At 37.2% G+C, this 21,679-nt stretch overlaps 1 protein-coding gene across 1 annotated transcript; it reads left to right on the forward strand.

The window, feature by feature from the left end:
- Positions 1 to 14,818: 14,818 nt before the first annotated feature.
- On the forward strand, positions 14,819 to 21,023 carry LOC139125860 (uncharacterized). The gene is made up of 6 exons (XM_070691957.1): positions 14,819 to 16,132; positions 16,912 to 17,097; positions 17,401 to 17,454; positions 18,023 to 18,067; positions 18,332 to 18,422; positions 20,269 to 21,023. The coding sequence occupies exons 1-6, from the start codon at positions 15,625 to 15,627 to the stop codon at positions 20,531 to 20,533; spliced, it is 1,149 nt and encodes a 382-aa protein (XP_070548058.1). The 5' UTR covers positions 14,819 to 15,624; the 3' UTR covers positions 20,534 to 21,023.
- Positions 21,024 to 21,679: the final 656 nt, after the last annotated feature.

Raw genomic sequence — 21,679 nt, forward strand, 5'->3', positions numbered from 1 at the left:
ATGGGTTCCGTCGTAAACATCCAATTGCTAGAAATGCACCACAAGCCATACGGCAATAAGTACGCGACAGCTGTCTCTTCAATGTCATGTCAGTGCAAAGGTCACAGAATCAAAGTGAGTAGGCCTAACATATTGTAAGATACATCCACATTAAAGCAATTTATATGGGAATCGAACACTGAGATTTTTTAGATTCGTTAAGTCGTACCACAGCCACTTGTGATCTATTCAGCTCTGGGACTATGCGCCCCGTAGACGTGTGTACATATGCCTGAGAAGGCATATGTACACACGTCTATGGGGCGCATAGTCCCAGAGCTCACAGAGTAATATCATACACAGAGTGGCAACAGCTATTGTTTAAGGCGTGAAGCGGTTACGTAAGCAATCCATGTTTGCCTCGGCTCACGAAGCTCTTGGCTCTCTTTTCCGAAGAGTGCCGACCATGCACCCTTCGGTAATTTTCGGATTTTCACCAATTGTTAAGCGAAAGTATGTTCGACAAAGTTTGTGTTGTTGTTGTCGTGTGGTGCTGATCGGAATGGATGTGCTGGCAAAAACGGGAGTGTTTTGAGCTTCAGGAAAGTGGGTTTTACCGTTTTAAAAATTCCTCTCATATTTTTATGAATATATAATGAGTGTGTTTGAACCAAATTTGAAAGTCTTTTATCGATACTGTCTGGTTTTACTCAATGGTTTACGGTCAGTCACACCGTCTTTTACACGTGCGCCAAGAAAGGACATGTTTATGAAACTGCTGGCGTGTTATGTTTTGATTGGCGTGAGGCAGTGTTTCTGGCCTGAGAGCTCACAAAGTAACTATGGTTGCTACGCGACTGGCAGTACGATGCCATCTCGTCGTATGTTTCGCATAATCTCGTGTAATTATCAACCACAAACCAAGCCTCCAAAAGTTTAACACCTTTGAAGCTCATTTTAATATGAAAAGCCAATAAACTACCGAGACGACCAAGGAACAAAAGGCATGCAAGTGTTGCCACTCTGTCTATGATATTACTCTGTGCAGAGCTGATTAGATCACAAGTGACTGTGGTGTACCGTGCAGTTAGGGCACCACTCTTGTTGTTTCAAGAGATGATACCCACAAATAAAATAAATACAGGTATTTGTATCTATGCACAAATACGTGAAAGCAATGTCGATTTCGCGTACTTCAGTCCAGTAGATATTGTTTCGTTTGAAAGTCGTTGCCAGGAGGACGAACAACCACATATCAACCGAGTTCTATTTTCGGTCGCAATATGCCTTTGTTTGCCGGGATGTGATGAGAGCCGATCTTTGTTTGCGGGAAGTGATGAGAGGCGATCGTGTCGAAATGCTCAAAATTCCGTTGTTTTAATAACCCTCTCTAAGGGGTATTCCTGTAGAATGGTTTCAGAACTGTGCGCATGCCACGATACTGACGTCATGTTGATGTTGAAGTGCTATCAGGCTTCAACATTTCTTCATTGTATAGGGACAGGTGAATGAGAGATCGCGACACTACCAACTGATTATCGCCAATGACTGAAGGTCATTCAACCTGCTTCAAAAGGGAAATATTTCAATATTGACCGCCTGATGATTTGGAATTGTCATACTTCAGGTGACAATACCAGCAAATCCAGCAGCAAGGGTGAGGTCCAGCGCCGTGTTCGCACAATAGGCAATGTTATATTGACGTTGGTTATTGGGCGGGATGGTTAAACACTTGCCTAAACGTTGGCTCATCAGAGAAACTGATAAACTATCTGTTACATTAGGAGCTTCCGATTATCATCCTTGCCTGAATATTGCGGAAGTGTGGGTTCGCACGATTCGAGCCTAGCTCATAATCAGGGATTGTGGCCTGACCGTGTCTGAACAGACCCCAAAACGCTGTAATAAAATAATCTGGCTGACAGACCTTACTCGACTGTGAAGTCTTCGCTAGGTGACTGGGTTCCGTACGTTGTAAGTTCAAATTCCATCGATTTTTTAAAATTCAAACCACAGTCGTTTGTGATTCGATACACAGCGACGGCCGCTGTGGTCACAGGAGTGAAGAGTCTAAAAATATGTTATTATTTATGTAATTATTAAAAATAATAAATCGTATTTATGAAATATTGATATCACTAATCTGATTTAGTGTTTCATCCGGGTTAAGATTCCTTTATGCGGAGCAGCACTCGGTAAAATCGCTGTACGTGTATGAGTTGTGTATGGCATAGCCCCGGCCGGACGGTTTCGTCGATTTTGGAGACGGATGTCGATTTCCCTCACAGAAAGCCACAATTGAGTTCAAATCTAGCCCCACGTGCGTTTCATGTTCGGTACAAGCGCGCACATTATAGACATAAACAATTAGGGGAAAGTCTGGCAAATAAATTATAGTCTCTAAGCACTGCAGCAGATTGTGATGTTTTTAAAGCAATCGTAAGTTAGAACCTTCTACTGTTTGTAGCTTTATCGCACTTTTTTGTAGGCAGTGATATAGATAATAGCCAGTCACAGGACCACTTACAAAACGGTTCTGTTCAGAACCACCAATCTCTTCAAACAGAGGACACCGTTTCTTGCTTGTTCATTACATGTCTCTTATCGTGTTGTATGTTGTTGTGTATGCGTATGTTTAGATACATAACGGTGATTTTAGTGATAAATCAATACGCTTTGTTAGTTGTGCTCAGCAGGGATCAAGATAGTTCAGGCCGCAATTTGAATGATTGACAGCATACATTAACATTTAGAAACGAGGTCAAATGGACATTCTGGTATCACGCTTTGTGACAATATTTTTTGACATAACTTAAAAGGCAGTCGTTATACATTCATAGGTGTCATGTATGAGATTGGATGGAAATTAACGCCGTTCACACGTCGAATTTCTGGAAATCTTGGAGCAAATCGAGTGCGTCTATACCCATAGCGTGGCTTTTTCACATTTGCATAGTCTTACCATAATCCGCTGTTTACAAGGAACCTTGTCGTTTAAACGCATTGCTATAGGCAAGAGCGCCCTCAATTTCTGCAAATTTTCGATTCTTTTGAGGTTTTTCAGACGTTTTCTTCATGCAGCTACGTCCTTATCATACATGATCGAAACATGAAAAAGTTAACAACAAGGTTTAAAAATAACCTTTAAATGATAGACGTATTATATTGACAATTTACGGTTTAAAAGCCCGCCAATACAAAAATCATACTTGCTTTAAGGTGAAGTACTACGAATTACGTCAAAATTAGGTTGTGGTGTCATTTTTTTGTAACTTTGCATAAATATTCTTGGGAGTTGTGCCAGTGAAAAAATGAAATAAAAAATGGGGGTCACCACGCTCGTTTCCATGGAAACGGACGTTAAAATGGCGTCGTTAGAAATAAATAAAAATGATATAATTCACTTAAACTAAAGAAAGCAATTATAAAAAGCTTAGCAAATGAGTTAATTTTAATAAATACCAAGACTTAAGATCCATATCTATCGAATGTACAGTTTTCATGATGTTTGTAAAGAAATTTTAACATAAGTATCGATTACAAAATGACGATATCGAAATTATATCACTACATAATTTTCGAACTTTCTTCCTGTCGCTTTGAATGGTGTCATTTTGACCAAACTTGGCGAATAAAATCCTAATATAATATCATTTAGTTTACACTTTTAATAAAAGGGTGTCACCACGCTACTTTTTACAATATCTCCAGGCGAATGGGTAATATGCGCCATGTAAATGGGAGAGAAATGTTAATTTTTCGCTAATATTGAATAAAAACCAGCTTCCTAGGGGGTCAAAATATGACAAGGTTATAGGTCACATGTATTTCTAAGAGACTGGGTCAAAAAATTAGGTAAAAGCGCTATTCCAACAATGACAGGTGATGTTAAATACATGCGCTACAAATAACCCATTTGCGGCAGGCTGGAGTTAAATCTGCGCAGAAACGTTCTAAAGCGCGTGCGCGTCCGAATTCGTCGCCCTTTACCTTAAACATTCATTGTTTGATTCTTTCATGTCTTGCCGTCTCAATGCCGTAGGGAAACTGTCAATGCCAAATGTTATATGAGTGTTGTGTGAAGACTTAATTCAAAAATGTAAAGTCAATAAACATCTCATCAGCATGGGTTCATAGAGGCCTGGGAGCAGTTTGAGCTGTTGTTGAGCGCTAAATTCTAACCTTGACTAGAAAGAATTTACTGGTCAACAATAGCGTTGTCATTGAAACTGTACAGAATGCATCTTATTTTCAAGTTTTACACTTTGTATGTTAACTCAGCTTTTTAGAAGGAGAAATTTTCTGGAGCCCAAGTAATGAAGAATTTATCAATGTTAAAGCAATTATCGCTTTTATTATCTACATCGACAGGAGTGTGTGTTGATAGGACTTGCAGAACTCCCAGGAATCAAGGGACTTCCGAGTCGTACAACATGTTAACTGTGATAAAAAGGAGATTTGCAAAACTCTTTCTAACAACCCACTTAAGGCGACATTTTTATTTTTGTGTCTCTCATCTCCCGTCCGACCGTAAATTTTAGCTCCGACATGAAAATAAAAAACTCTTTTATTTTCGCCGCCTATGAGGCCATCATCCTAGCAACAGCACCCTCATCATCAAATTGTGAGATTGCGGCGACTCGGACTGAAAGGACAGAGAGCACAGAACACTGAAGTGAAAGACAAGAAATTGCAGTGACTGAATGGACAGACCATTGAACTGAAACAAGTACACGATTTTCTGTAGTTAAAAATTGTAGAGACTAAATAGACAGAAGATTGAACTGAAACAAAAAGAAATTTGTTTTTGGTACTTGTTTTTTTTTATTTCGACCGCCCGCCCTGCCCGAGTATTCATCTGGAGATGAGAAACAGAAAAATAAAAGGGTCACCCTAATTTTGTTCGACTTGAACGTAATATTGGGAATTGGTTTTAATGACGTTATATCGGAAGAATTTTAAGCGACAGCGTATTACTTAAGCTCTGAGTATGAAATCCCCAAATCGAATTCCTTTGCAGTTTCGCGAAGAAAATATTATTTTAAAGCTAGCCTTGAACACGGATGACAAACGATGGTACACTGCATAACGAGTTACAGTATCGTGAAGATTTGAATATCCGAAAGCAGGGCAAACAGGCGTTGAAGCTGATTACTGGAAGAAACACAAGAAATGAATCCTCAGGGAGAAAAGAGTGATAACTTTTATTCTTTGTAAGTCTTAAATACTGTATTTTACATTCGATGTAAAACAAAGTATGCACTTGTTCAGAATCTATAATCTTTCCCAAAGTGGTGAGACAAAAATGAAAGATTTCTACATATGTGTTCTTGCAGGATAAGTACGACGTGTTTCCTTTGATAATGGACATTTGTTTCACACGTGAAACTCCTTTGTTGTCTTTGCCTACGCAGCGAAATTGCATTCTGAGATTGCAGTCAGTGGATTTAAAGCTAAGCATGGTAGAATTTGCTGGCACAAAATCGAATTAAGATTACTGAAAAAATTATGTTTTGAGAGGGCGCTGTCACTCGCTTCCTGAACGTTAAACTAAATTTGATGTCAACTGCTGGCTTAATTGGCCATAAAATGTGCGAGATCGTGAAATTTCTATTGTTATTTTTTCTTTATATTAAGAGGACATTTTCGTTTATCTATTCAGCCAACCAGTTTAAATTGTATTAGTCGGACACCAACATGAAATGTAAAATATACTTATTGGAAAGAGACTGAATTTGATGATAAGATATACATTGTACTGTAATGTTGGTAGTAAACACGCGTGTCTAATATTAAGAATAAAATATAGAAGAAAATGCTTACAATATATCATTAGTCCTTCACAAATTCGACATGTCAGCAAATCGGGGATACAACTCGTCTCATTTCTCACATAATGCACAAACCCCTGTACATTTTAATTATAAGTGAGCATTTTAGTTTTGATAAAATTGTTTTCGTGCAATAGAACACCATTTATATAATATATATATATATATATATAGATATATAAAATTGCTGTATAAATTAATATATATCTAATATATATATATAATTATCAGATAACTCTCCGTAAGCGGGTTTCCCTTTCTATTCGGCACAATGCGCTCAACTAGAGGCTTGCGCATTTTGTCACGCATTGCACTCCGGACCAATTGCTTACACGAATTTTGTTTCAACAAACGTCTTGTGTATCGTTGTGATACTCAAGCAAGAAGAACGGTGTAACGGTGCAGCCGAATAATATACATTTTCAAATTTTAAGGATACGATATCGGGCTTGACAAAGAGTTCACCAATTGTCGAATAGTCAAGTTGAAGTATTGCAATGCTGTGGCTACCATGAGTTCCTTAAGACTTGTTTTCTTTAGCACACAGAAACTTGGCGTAAGATTGTCAAAGGACGTGACAAAGAGAAGGAGAAAAAGAAATCTTTGCAAAACCACTGCTAACACAAGACCAAGACATCAAAGGTTGGCAGTATAAATCTTTATTGGCAATACATATCACAGTCACACGTATTAAAATAAAATAAACAATAGCAAGAAGAAACCTGTGTTGATACCATTTTTTTCATCCATGCAAAGACCAACACACCTCTATCCAAATCCAGGGGACGGACATGTAAACAACCCCTATGGGCCACCTTTTATTTCTCTGCATTGTATTTTGATAGCTTTGATTGTCATGTTTCATGTATTCTGCTTTGAATGAGTTTATGTTTAATTGAGGGCCCTGGGGAAGATAAGCATCTTTACTGAAGCTTACCAGGCTACCCTCGTTAAATAAGGTTTAATAAAATAAAAAAATGACACATATATTATAGCCTTGTCAATACAAGTAAATTTTGTGACGTCATACCCTCAGATTATTACTGATAATGTATTCGTATATCCAGCATTGTGGCCCGGATGTTTTCTGCATCTACAAAGTTACCGGCATCGCCAAAACTATAAAATAATGGCAATTACATTACCATGCCCTGTCCGTCGCATTTTAATTGCTCGAGCTGCACCACATGACAGTAATGGTGCTTACATGCCTGTGAATATGAATAATATCGTAAACATCATAACTTTACAGCTAAAACGAAAATTATGATTTGCACAAAGATCGCAAGCAATCACAAAAGAAAATGGAGCACTTCTTGGCCAAGTTTAGACACTCCCCCCCAAAAAAAAAAAAAAATTGTCGGATTTACAAAAATTTTGGCCGTGCGTTGCTCTCACTGACAAGCTCTGGGACCCATTGTCTTTCGCGTGGGAAATTTTCGTAAATTTTGACGGTTTTCTCGGGTTCGATTACTAATATAATGGAAATAACAGACTCCGCCCTGACCTTAACGTTTATTTATAGGCGAGAGGAAAGCCAAAACAAAATATTTTTGCGTGCAAACCGTAAGATCTACCGTTTACAGACGCCCCATCCTCGGGAACTCCTCATGTGAATCACAAGCCCTACAGTATCTCAGAAGCCGAGAGACATCGGGCGAATTTCCCTCGACTTTCGTCATTATCCGTACCCACGTTTAGGGTCTCTGTCACATTTATTGCTTCACTTCCGTCCGATGTTGAGGTGATATTTCCTGTCCAGCGATTCGAAACTAGCTATCGAATCAACGCCTTTCAGAGTGTTTCAGTACCACGTCATGCTTAGCTTGCTGTACCGTTGAATACCTACATAAACGACTTTGAGACGAACTACCTGACGTACTGGTTGTGTAAGTCATGAGTGCACCGTGGATTACTATTTCAAAACTCCTTTTGCTTTTATTCTATGTATCGGCTGTGTCTGCAAATCATAGTAAGTATGCTAAATTACATTATTAGTGATTTTGTGCACTGTTTCTTCCTTTCTGAATGCTATGCCTAATAATGTATGAAATGTCTCGGGCTTGCCTTGGATTTCTGCCGCCTAACGACCATCAAGGAAAGAAATCATACCAGATTTATAGTTCTGCCAGAAACGCTCCAAATCTTCCAGAGTTTCGAACCTCAAGTTAAACATGAGCGATTCAGAATAGTTTTCCATTCCATCACGCATGTCTACCGCGAGGTAGAATATTATATCGCTTATAAATTGCCCCATTTATATGTGCGATTAAATGCTGAACAAAAAAGTACGACGCTGCAGTGAAGGGATGACGCGCTGCTACGTCATTCGCTATAGCGTACAAATGAAAAACACGTAGAAATTATCATGACGATCACTGTTTACTACAAAGAGCGTGTACCGTGAAATAGACCAAGTAATAAATACATCTTTTTTTGCTAATAGTTTTAGAGTTATCTCTGTAATTCATTCACGACTGATAAGTACCTGGAATTAACGTGATCTCTGTGTATGACAGAAAAATGAAACTGAAGTTTCAGGATCTCAGGTTGATACACAGTATACTAATGGACAAAGTCAGTCTGGTCAAAGCTGCTGAGATTGTTTTGCTCTAGCTTACCCTAAGCACACATGTGCATGCCCCTAAACCACTTCAGTTTCCGTTAAATATGAGAGTCATGAATATCAGAGATGCACTGAAAATGTAATTAGGGGTAACAAAGTGAGCATTCTGCATTACTTATGATATAATTACCTTTATCAGAGCTAAAAACTATGCTTAAGGTAGTTCGTGCCTCGAAAGTGAAAGACTTAAACTTTTGCTCAAACTTTCCTCAAGAAATCTTTTAACCATTCTCTTTCAAAATCAAGAATAAAAATCGGAGGTCTCGGTGCAAATTCTGGTACTAGAGAAGCAAATTACATAAAAGTTTATTTTTATTTTATTTTATATTTGAAATTCAAAATGGCCGGCGTCCCTGTGTTAACTATACGGAGAAAAATTAAATTTTGGATTTTCGAAAAACCTAAGCCGGTGAAAAGTTTTTTTTTACACCAATAGCTTTAAAATGAACGTCAACCAGTGGTAGATCAGAAAAGAATTGTAAAACTTAGAGAGTCCGAATATCTGTACCCGAGGCGCATTCTACCGTGAGATCATTATATGTTGGCAATACCTAAAGTACAATGCTATATTTTCAAGGTGGGACTCAACGGATGAGACCTGTCAGTTGTAAAAGCGATCAGACTTTAAGCCTGTTGGGAATCAGAAAGATATGTATAAGAAGTACGCCACGAGATTAGATACCCTAGAGTTTACCTTCCGAAACTAAGGGTACCATCTTTTGCTTTCCTGTTGTTGCTGTGTTAGTGAGAGTTTTCTTTGGGGTAGGCCATTTAGTATTCTTTGGGTGCTTGGTGGATGGATAGGGAAGCACCATATTTTCCTCCAGCTTCTCTTTGAATATATTTCGACTTGGCCAGCTTTTCTATCTTACCTTCGAAGGGAATCTTTTTTTTTTGTCCGCCCACGCATCCATCTGCAAAAGGACAAGTATGAGTCGTAATTTTCATTTATAACGAGTCAAAAGATCTGCTGAAACAATGCAATGAAATCACATGATATGAAAATGGGGGCCCGGGGAACGTGTAGGACATGCCAGTAATGACAGAAGTAACTATCCGTGCGTTATTTATTTATTTATTTATTTATTTGTTAATTCATTTTTTATTTTTTTGTTTATATATTTATCAAGTGTCTACTCTCAGTCTTTTTTTATTTTCTTGCCATGTGTGGATGACTTATTTTTGAATTGGAATCGTTTTCCCCCTTAAATCTCCCAAACCCCGGATAATAAATGGTCCACCACCTAGACAAGTATTGGTACAGTAGCTTTTATTATGGAAAGGAGCGAACAGGGAATACATTTCTGCCTAATTAGATGAGAATACGGATTAACTCACTGACGTAATGTCTACTGCGATGTTGACGGGACTCAAATGGGTTTCCAATGAACTGTATATATTACAGTGACGATGTTTTGATAGGCAATTTTGGGGATCTTTTAAAGGGACAGTAGCTTTAACTTTATAAGATTTTATTTGCATTTTGTCAATTGCAATATCTTGTTCTACTCCCCTACTATTTAGTTAAACACATCTTTTTACAAAAATCTTACCAGCCCCCAGGATATCGAATGGGTCCAAGGTCCGCCCCATACAAAAATAAAGTAGTTTTATTATCAAACGGATCAAATTAGCGTTCAGTCAAGTTACATGTAGATACTATACTGATTGACTCAATGCCGTATCGCCTACACCCATGGAACTGTACTGTTTACATTACAGGCACAGTGTTTAGGCAGTCGCTTTGGTGACCTGTTAACCTTACAGGAACTAACGTAAACTGTTTCGATACAAGTTTCGGTTTATTGATTTATTTGATGCGAACTTATTTCAAGTCAGAGAGAGGGTATTCTCCAGCGTCAACTAAAGATACCTTGTACCGGTATTGGCTGTAATTAATAGATTGTGGCTTGGCGTAGCTGATGATTATCACCTATTTTATTAACATTTAGTAAAGGAGATTTCCAATAAGCATGGACAAATAGTTATCAGACGACAACCGTGCTAATGTTTTTTTCAATGTGTGTTTGTTTGTTTGTTTGTTTGTTTTAGTTTGTTTGTTTTTAAGCCCTCTTAAATCAAAAGCTACGAGGTGGAAATAATATCGATTTGGTTCCTCACTAAGGTAATATGCGCCTTGAAAGTAAAAGACTTAAACTTTTTATCAAACTTTTGTCAATGAATCTTTCAATCATTCTGATACTGAATCAAAAATAAAAATCGGTGGTCACGCGCAAAGTTTGTTCCTAGGGAAACAAATTACTTAATATTTACCGGTATTTGAAATCCAAAATGGCCGCCACCCCTGTGATAACTCTAAGAGGAAACAAAATTTCAGATTTTCGAAAAACTAAGACAGGGAAAATTTCCTACACTAAGAGCTTTAAAATGAACCCCAACAAGCGGTAAACCAGAACATTATTGAAGAAAAATGAGCGCCCGAATGTCTGTCCCCGAGGTGAATTCAAAAAAATTGGCTCACTGGGCTGTCATCATTCAGTCACCCATAACAGATCAACTGTCAAATTCTGTACGTCAAGTAGCGTTTACCTAGGTTTTGCTGATAAGTTTATAATGTAATTTATGTCTTTAGGCCACACAGTCGCATTTGTGAAAAGGGGAAACACGAAATTGATGTACTGAAATATAGCTTTCTCCCTGCAAGTATTGGAAATATGTACGGCGCCTACTTTGGCATTCAATTATCATAAAACTTTACATTACATTATCTTCTAACATCATTTTTTCATTCACTGAATTTTGATAAGTAATGCTTGAAATCACAGTGTGATTAAACATGATGCCTCTTCCTTCAAGAAATATTTAGGCTAGAGGGAGGACAGACCCCATATGAAGGAAGAGTGTCTGTACATCTGAAGGATGTTGGATGGATGCCAGTGTGCAGTGATGGGTTGAACAACGATGGCGCAGATGTTATATGTAACGAATTAGGTAATAATTTCAATGATTTTTACGACCCGAAGTCGATTTATAGATTTTTACGCTCCGAAGTTTGATGTCACTTGTTCGAAACCTACATGATGCTATCAGGTACAATTTATTTTAGCCTTACTATTACTAAAATCATTAATGCCTTCTGGCGCCGTTTCTCGTCCTTTGGAGTTTTCAATTTTTTGGAAATAAGGATATTACGGCTCACCATCGATAAAGATGTTTAAACTGCCTGACCATAGGCCCAGTCATTTTATTCTTTCTAAACAGTAAGCAGTATGCTCATCATCGAAAGTTAGTAACTTGATTTTTATCAGGATTTTCTCAGGATTTTTAAAAAATTAAAGTCGGAGGGTCAAATCTAGGTGACAGCCTGTCACCTTGTATTCACGGGTGTAAATTTTTAAGGTTGCCTTGTCGGAAATTTTTCCAATATTTGTTCAGTGGAGATGTTTTGTGTTATGAAGCTTTCAGATGGTAGAAAAAGATGCAATATCAACGAAACATGATTGAATCAATTAATTTTCTAATTAACATAACTTCTCTTATCAGATACATGAACCTTTGAGCATTTGTATCTCTTAATATTTTGTATTACTGCATTCATCCAAAATAAAAAGTGACGACACAATTTTCTTTCTGTGACTTTGACAGGGTTTCCTGCCGGTTCAATGTGGGTGAAAAGTCCAAGAGTCGAAGAGAGAAATGTCCCTGCCGGTTGTGTGTATGATGTCAATTGTCCGGAAGGGGCGAACTCGTGGGCAGAATGCGATTATAATTCAGTGAACGTTACAAATAAAAAATGCAAATGTAAACAGGCAAAGGCAACTTGTAACTGTAAGTAGTTCTTCGAAATTTATTTTAGTCAATCAGACACACGCATTAAGACAAACAAATTACGAAAGAAATATTAAAAATTTGCAGAAATCAATGTGCTTTTAAATGATGTGATAATACTCATCGTTTGCATCAACATCGAGTAAAGTTCCGTATTGTGTAGATATAGTATATTCATGATGATGATGACGATAATGATGATGATGATGATGATGATGTTGATGATAGTTGTTGTTGTTGTTGTTGTTGATGGAGTGAAATAACTTTTACAATATATTTTATATACATGACAAAACATTTAATATAACATCATGATGACGAAATATGGTGAAATATATTTATGAAAAGCCCCTTTCAGGTACGTGAAACATAATGACAGGTAAGTAAAATGTCAGGTGTTCGATTTACTCAGTATGTATTTAATCATTTTATAAATCCTGAGAGGAGTACTTTATGTCTAAACGCTGATCGGCTGCTGACCATCAACATTTGTAACTCACAGTTTGTCCAAGTCTATACTTTCTAGAGTTTTGTGTGTCCTAAAAGACACTCTAAAAAAAACAAGATCCTCAGCTTTATCACGAGATTTGCATGTTAATGAGTTGTGATCATATTAAAACTAAACAGTACACAAAGATGAGCACAATACAGATTTATGTAAAAACAGTTTCTCTTTTAACAGTTAGCATCACATTCTACAAAGGCTGAAGTACAATATTTAGAAGCACCTTAGCAAATTTGTGGACCATTGTAGTCAGCGTTTCAGTGAATAGTGTAACTCACTCCCGTTGCTTGGTAATTTTTTTAAAGATTCTGTATTAACCAGGTTTGAAGAGAATGCTTTCTATTGACAGATTTCTAAAAAACTGCCTATGGGTTTTTTCAGATTATGGCTATAAAGGTTGCTATAACTTAGGGGACTTTAAAGGCGAAAATAATAAAGATGACGACCAACTCACCATACAAGAATGTCTCGAGTTTTGTCGCGATTATAGATTCGGCGCTGTTCTAAAAGAAACATGCAAATGCGTGAATTCTGACATCGAAGACTTTGAACGTGGAAGCAACGCCATATGCGGAACAGCTTGTAGCGGCGATGACGACCACGCATGTGGCGGGACCTTCCCTAACTACGGGGTATATGAATGTATGTAAAGTATCAATGTCATTTTAGACAACAACTTTCAGTAGCATCTGTTGGGTATGTTTATTTAATGCATACCCGCAACACATTTTTACCAATTGCCAGGTGAATGACAACTTGCACATGTATGGCGCCATTACTGAAGCAATAATTTTATGCAAACAGCTTCTTATCTATAACTTTATTTATTCACTGAAATCGGAACGTGTAAGGGAGGGACCTTTTGTCCCGTCACTAACATGTAAACACGTTGAACCAATCACCTTCCCTATTTAATCAAAGTCACCCAATATCTTCTTTTATAAATGTAGTTCTTTTATAACTGTTTAGGTTTTCTCAGAAACTATTTTACATTTCTTTTAAACTCGTCCCGGGTTTCTTAATATCATGAAAGTATAACACAAATTTAATTCTTTGCACATCATCTTTTTCTTCAAAATCGACATGTATACAAGTGCTTCTCGAGGTTTCAAGTGGATCATTGGATCATTGGATAATGTTTTGAGTTTATACCCGTGCCAGATCTAAGCGTAGGGTAAAAATATTGTGTTTTAAAAAATGTTTTCTCTCTTTAGACTTATGAAAATTTAGTGCTTATAAATATGTCTTTACAACTTATGTTTTAAGACTTGGCTTTTAAAGGGAAATTCGCTCTTTTTTATTTTTTTTTCGTGAATGTTGCTTGATATGAAATTTTGTCTATGTTGATTGACTAATTATGTTATAACATGATGCAATACAAGTCAACTGCACACAATCTGTACTCTGCTTGCAACCAGAAAAGATTAAACATTCAGTGAACAGTTATATAATTTATATTAACGTAAAATCAAGTTAAATGTACAACTCTCATCGAGCATGGCTAAATATACACTGTTACATAAAGTTTGGACCATATTCAGAATTACGTCATGATATCTTGATTGGCGGTGCCTTTCATATTAATATAAGGATCACGACTTTCACTTAAATTGTGGCAATGTTTACTTTTTTATGACACCAAGTTGGGGTTATGTCCCTGAACCAACTTCGAAACAAATTAATGCATGTATGTCTTAGTAACGGCTCTACAAGAACAAATGAAACAAAATTGTCACCAGGTGGCCATATTTGATAGTATATCGAAATAAGTTGACTTGCATATACAAACATAGAGTTATGCCCTTTCACAAACTGTAAAGGAAATTAGTTCAGGCTTGTTTTCAATACGGTTTTAGACATTAAAAGAATAAAACTCATGGGACGCATTGTGTCCATATTCCATCTTATCATGAAAGGAGGCAAATTGATAAGAGTATGTCCTTGTACCTGTCGTGAAGGAGAGTGGTCCGAGCATCTCTTGTTATTGCTGTAGACATGGTAAAAAATGAAGCAAAATTGTCGCTTGACAGCCATATTGGATCATATCGCAAAACAATTCGACGAGTAAATGTGCTATATAGTGTTATGTCATTGTACCAGCTTTGACAGCATTCGTTAAGGGCATTTCTGAGAAACGCTTGAGGGCGGACTCACGGATGCAGAGACGGACGGACAGCACAGACCAATAGTCCTTCACAAAGACGTGTAAGAACTAAGAAGACAACATGATTTATACAACGTCTAAATACACGCAAAAGGGACCAGACACGCTATATATTGGCATTTAAATGTGTCAGTGGTGTTCAGAATAGATGGAATACTTGCATAAAGTCACTAAAGTGAGCGTACAAAATGATGTCGATGTATAACTTCAAAAGGGTCAAACATTTCCCATTTGCAGAATGAAAACAAATGCTTTATATGTGACTATTGCACAAAGTGAAATACTCCTTACGCTGTACATATTCATATCGATTTGTTTTGCAATCCGGCCACTTCAACCATTTTCTTTTTAGTTTAGTCATGTCTATAACCGTAACTCAGACATGTCTTGCCTTATTTTTTTTTGTACAAGGACATACCCTAGGTCATGCACATGCATGTGGGTGTTTTGTGTTACTAACCAAACGGCTTTTAGTCAGCATTTTTTTGTTTTATTACAATTTGAATACATAGTGCCATAACACAGCAATGCAATATGACATTAAACCGGTCCAATAATCATTTCCATTAAGGTAATTCAAGGTAAAAATTGACTCTTTCAGAATTGGTACTTCCACATCATATGCATGCCGATTTTTCTTTTAACGATACTCAACAGAATATGGCTAGGTTTGTTCTAATTCATTGTAATTGGTACAAGACCGGTACTGACAAGCATTGACTTACAGTTAATGCAGTTACATCATATTTCATGCAAGAGTTTTGTCCCTGATTATGGCTTTATTTTATTGTTGTTTTGCTGTTGTTTTTATTATAATTATCATTGTTGTTGTTTGCAAACATGCACTGTAGAAGTGATAATACAACGATATAAACTCCGTTTCATCATCATCGTCGCAGCTCAAATGGGAGCCTGTGGAGGAAAGTACGCGACGAACACCGGAACGATATATTCACCAGAGTTTCCCGGATGTTACCACTACAAATCCAATTGTTCTTGGAGTATAACAACCGCCAAGGACCATGTCAGTCTTGATTTCACAATATTCAACTTCTCTAACGAAAGCTTTGAGGTCATTGTAGCTGAAGAGTATAATGGCAGTGTGGCTGTGTTGGGTCAGTACAATAAAATGTCGCCTCCAACGTCAACAATTTACTCTCGTTCCGAAGAAGTATTTATTCAGTTGAACAGGATCAACGAAAGCAATGGCTGTGGCGTATTTGCCATTGATTTATCAGGTGAGCTTGGCATCATGCTTGTTTCAGTGTGATAAGATTCAAATAGATTACGTCACCACCGTTGTCTTCAACATCACCAACAACATCACTATCCTCACATGATGATGATGATGATCATCATCACCATAATCATCATCATTATCACCATCATCAGCATCACCACCAGCATCACCATCGGCGTCGTCATAATCACAAACAGTTTTCCTTGCAATATCTTGTTAACTTAGACATAGACCGTCGAGAAAAACTCGAGGGTCTATGACTTAGAGAATGTTAGACAGAGTGACCCCAATCAAAATATTGTCAGAATCGTTGCTGTAAATGAAATAATCATCTAGCTGTAACTTTTTTCTGAAGGTCAAGGATTAGTTGTGCTCCACTGTAACGCTGTCACCCGGCGCCGTAACTCTAGACAAAACATGAACAGCAAAATGTTGGCAAATATTGTGTTCCCTCTTTAAAAGTTTCGAAAGCTAAGCGGGCCCTCATGTAAAACACGACGTTTTCTTAAAAGGGAAACAGTCGTCGGAACTGTGCCTGTGCGAGTTTCTTGCTTACGAACAATGTATTTCGTGCACGATATCTAGATGCATTTCATCGTCTTAGCAGGAACATTTAAATTATACGATATAGATTATGACAGACATGTTTTAACTTTCATCAATCACCATTGCACCTTTGATGCAATGTTAACATTCCGACTTCTGTATCCCTATAATTGGTCCTAGAGATGTTAAAATCATGTAAGTCTACACTTCCTCTACGTGATATTAATGCAGGACAAGTTCGATGTGAGGTCCCGGATGAAGTAGACAATGGTAGGGCTGACACAGATAGCATTTGTCTATATTGTAGCGGTGACATTGTGACAGTCGTGTGTGAGCCCGGCTATGTGGTCAATTCTACCTACTCATCTGTCGAATGCCATAACGGAGAGTGGAACGCATCGTTGCCACAATGCATGGGTGAGAATATGATACCATTCGTAACTCTCATCGAAAATTAATTAAAAGTCAGAGGTTTTTCTGTGCTATGTCTGTTATTAAATTATCACTGTTTGCCAGTCCAAAGGTTGGCATTTCATGCATGTAGAAGCCATGGTTGTTTGCTTTTGACGATCCTGCCCTGATGTTTTTAAAAACTTGAATTGACAGAACTGGCCGTCGCTGCACTTGTCAAGAAAATCAACGATATGTATAATTTGCAACATTTTCAGAACAGTTATTAATTGTTTGACCCAAGTCTGACACTGTATTTTATTTTTTCAGCGGCTTATAGCGCAGCTTATCCGAGCACATCAATAATCATGATAGAAAAAACTGGTAAATATCTTTCTTAATTGTCTTTCTCGTATGTATGTATGTATGTATGTATGTATGTATGTATGTATGTATGTATGTATGTATGTATGTATGTATGTATGTATGTATGTATGTATGTATGTATGTATGTATGTATGTATGTATGTATATAATATATATGTATGTATGTATGTATGTATGTATGTATGTATGTATGTACGTAAGTATGTATGTATCATGCATGTATGTATGTATGTCGCTATGCATATACATGCTTGCATCTATACAATCATTTATATGTCTAATTATGTATCTGCGTGTCCAATATGTACCTGGCTGTATCAATATGTCTCTGTGTTTGTACGTGCGTCCTACCGGCCTATCTGTCCTGGTTGTGGATGTACATGGGTATATGTATCTCCGTATATACGAATGAAGGCATGTATACCTAATAAGCCACACCCAATCATTGTCACTTGTCTAGTTATCCATAGGAAAGGGTCACACCATGGTACCATTGACTCTAGCAATTGTTACATGACTAGTATTAGCAAGACTCTCTGATGTGTTCACATTGTCTTTATAACAGATTCCTTGCAAACAACTCAGGATACCGGATCAGGACTTTCTATAGGTACGTTTAACATTAACCTTTATTTTCAACAAATATAATGTTATCCATTGCTCATATATTGTAACTATTCAATCAAAAAGATAACGTTTTCTCGTCATATCAGAACAACGATAATCACGTTATCCAGCGACAGTTCGCTCTTATCCTAGTTGTTGGCTTTTAAATATTGTCAAGTTTAGCAATATTGATGAACCATGTCAATTTGTCGAATACCTTTCTAAGTAAATTATGAACTATAATAATGCCACCGGAATTATCTTTCAGGTTTTAATCTTGGGTCTGTCTTTGGCCTTACCCTATTCGTTGTACTTATAGTACTATCAATAAGCCTATGCTCTATACTGACTAGGAAGAGGTAAGTTCGAGGTTTGGTTGTAAGCCAATTCATATTAAAATGTCAGTGTGTAACTCTGACTTGACTCTCATCCATCTGTAACATGCTTTTTGTCTCGTGCAAATGCCCAAGTACTGAATTTAGGAACCACTTATTGGTTTCCAATGTAGGCGCTGTCTGACGCGTACACACGTCTGTATTATCGGTCCTGAAAATATTGCTAAAGAATGTTTAAAAGGGTATTGTTTTCCGCTTACAATGCCCTCGTGACCTATATTTTGAATTGTCTTAAAAGTGACATATAAGCCCATTGGGCTGGGAGGTGTTAACCTTATGCTGAATTGTATTCTTTTTGAACCACTGATATCTCATGTCACTATAATAAACTTAACTAACTAACTAAGATATTTGACCCTTGAAATCAAATTTCTTTGTATTTTTATCGGCAATTTTTGTAGAAGCGAAGTGTACAAGGTAGAAATATGGCCGATTGAGATATTCTTATACCTTTTTTAAGCTCCATTGTGTATCTTTCTGGTGGCAAACTTCGTACTGCCGAGAGCAGCCAGTAGGAAACTTATCACTCTTTCGTAGTACATAATATTATACAGGGCTAAGACCCTGGTGTCGCGCCAGAGGTCACGTTGAGATTGGAAATTTATTGACTTGACCAAAGTTGATGAAACTCGCTATGTATATTGAAGATACTATAGTTTAATACTATTGAAAGTCATGTAGTGTTTTTACTTCAGCCAATTCCTAATTTTTATATTTAATGAACTTTCTTATTAGGGATATATATCTGAATTGACTCGACAAAAGTTGATGAAACTTTCTATGTACATAAAAGATACTCCGATACAACATTATTCAAAGTCATTAAGTATTTTCACTTCCAGCCGATTCCTAATCTGCATATTAAATGAATGTTCTTTATTAGGGATTCTTTATTAGGGATATATACCTTGACTTAATTACTTTATCAAAGTTAGCGAAACATGCTATGTATATTGATGATACTAAGTTAAAGGGACATAAGCTGTAACTTGTGGCAAGTTTTTCAGTATTCTGTTTCTGTATATCAACTACCGTGTCTGACCCTAATCCGTTTGTCATGCTGAAATTTCGAGTATTCTTTTAGTAAACACAGCTAGTATTTGTGAATTGATCATTGTTAATTGTTTACAAATGTATTCTAGTCCGGACTTGAATACAATTTGCAACAACAACAATGTAGATTATACTAATAGAGATTGTGTTGATATGCTTAATACTTGGCATTAGATTACAGTTAAGGAATTCAATGCACAAAGTGTAGGGAAACAACAAAATAAAAGTTTTGAAAAAATAGCCAAAAGATACAGCTTATGGAGCTTTTAAAACAATATTGAAACTCCTTTCGCATTTTCAAGTCAGATAATATATAGTTTGCATATCTAATGAGTTTTCGCAGTTTTGCATGTATGGCTTGAAGGATTTGAACAAAGGGAATTACACTAAATGTCAAGTGGTGATATAATGACAGCAGTCAAAGAAATTCAGTATTTTTATTTCAGCTAATTACATATTTGTATACTTAACGACCTTCGGAATTGATCTATGGTGCATATTGTTCATGTTGTTGATCATAACACTTTCAATGAAGTTGCAAACATGTGGCAAAGGTTTAAATTTACAGACAAATGCAATATATACTAAAACATGTTAGCATTTTCAGTTCATTTGGGTCTCCGTTTGTTGTTTCGGTCGTTTTCTCTGTTTGTTATTTGTTTTTAGTGGGAAGAGATTTTTAGTTCAAATGTTGAAATCGCTTTGATTGTGCAAATATCGGAGGTAGCAACATTTTTTCAATCTTTTACCTTTGCAGGGATAGTGGACAATGTGAGAATAATGAAAAAGCTGATACACAAGCTGTCCGTCTAAAGGAGATACGTATACTTGACCCTCAGTATCAAATGAGAGATGAAAGTGACGGATGCATCGCAAATACTGACTCGCGCCCTCTCCAGGATACTCCTGACGAAAGCCAAGACATGGGTACATTTGATGTGCGCCAGTCGAATTCCATTTACGAAAATTTTGATTTAGAATCTAGATCAATGGCTGAATTATTACAACTTCGCCGATGCTAGCACGTACACCTATTAACGCCTGCTAATGAGTTGCGAAAAGCGCCATCTGTATGTGTTTTTTGTGGCGAAGTGTAAGGAAGTTAGTTTGCTCACAGAATTGGGTAACGAGAGGATTATGGACGGTTAATTGTCCGGGCATGATTATGTCAATACGCTCCATGATATGTTGATGACAGTTTCGTGCTTGGTTGAGGGCCTGTTACAGTGAAGAGATCGATACCGGTGGACCCCGCAAAGCAAGACTACATCGGCACTTGACCGTGTGTACCTAGACGTGTATATAGCATCAACGTCATATACAGTGTAACAACGTGAAAGATTGGGACTCTAGTTTTTGACTGACTGCACTAGCTATGGTTCGCAAGAAACATTACTACAGCAGAAAATTTACACGGCACAGTTCCTTGTTTTTTTTTCAGATGATATCATTTCTTCACTCATAGTAAGGGCACACTTTCCACCTGTAAAATAAAGGTCAGGTTTTTATCTCTGTGACGTGGACAGGCTCGCATTTTTACTGAGATTGTTGATCGACCTTGTTCTGCTGTGAATGCTAAAATACTTCTCCGAGGGTTGCATCAGTAACTCACAATATAGTGAAGAAACACCCCCCGAAGATTTTGCTTTCTGACATTTGGATGCTGCATACCCTATGCTTTGAAAGACTTTAGCATCGGTCCGCAATTCAAGGTCGAGTTGAGAAAGGTGTAAGGTGATACACATGAATTCAAAATGCTATTGATGGTGTACACTGATAAAATGTCTGACCTGTGCTGACTCATGAACTCAAAGTTCTGTCGGTTATCCAGCTTGTAAACAAAAGGACACACAAAGTATATTTTTGAAGTTCAATTGTCACCCAAGTAGGAAATGGGAAACAAGTGTGATTACGGATGCAGTTTTTAATCCCCGGTAGTGATAGTTTCGTCTTTAAAATCAAAGAATTCATTTTGTCATCATACGACAGGAATGATATGTAGCACCTCTTGAAAGTGGTTGTTCTTACAATTATTGAGCTAATTCACCTTCATACACCTGTATATATAGGACAGCTTAACTTGTCGTGTTTGTCACTTCTCTGTGAAGATTGCATCAGGTTCAAGTGGTCATTTATCTTGAAGAATTTCAGAATCTTGGATTAGAAAG

This window comes from Ptychodera flava, assembly GCF_041260155.1.
Source record: "Ptychodera flava strain L36383 chromosome 3 unlocalized genomic scaffold, AS_Pfla_20210202 Scaffold_26__1_contigs__length_13983176_pilon, whole genome shotgun sequence".
Classification (NCBI taxonomy): Eukaryota; Metazoa; Hemichordata; class Enteropneusta; family Ptychoderidae; genus Ptychodera; species Ptychodera flava.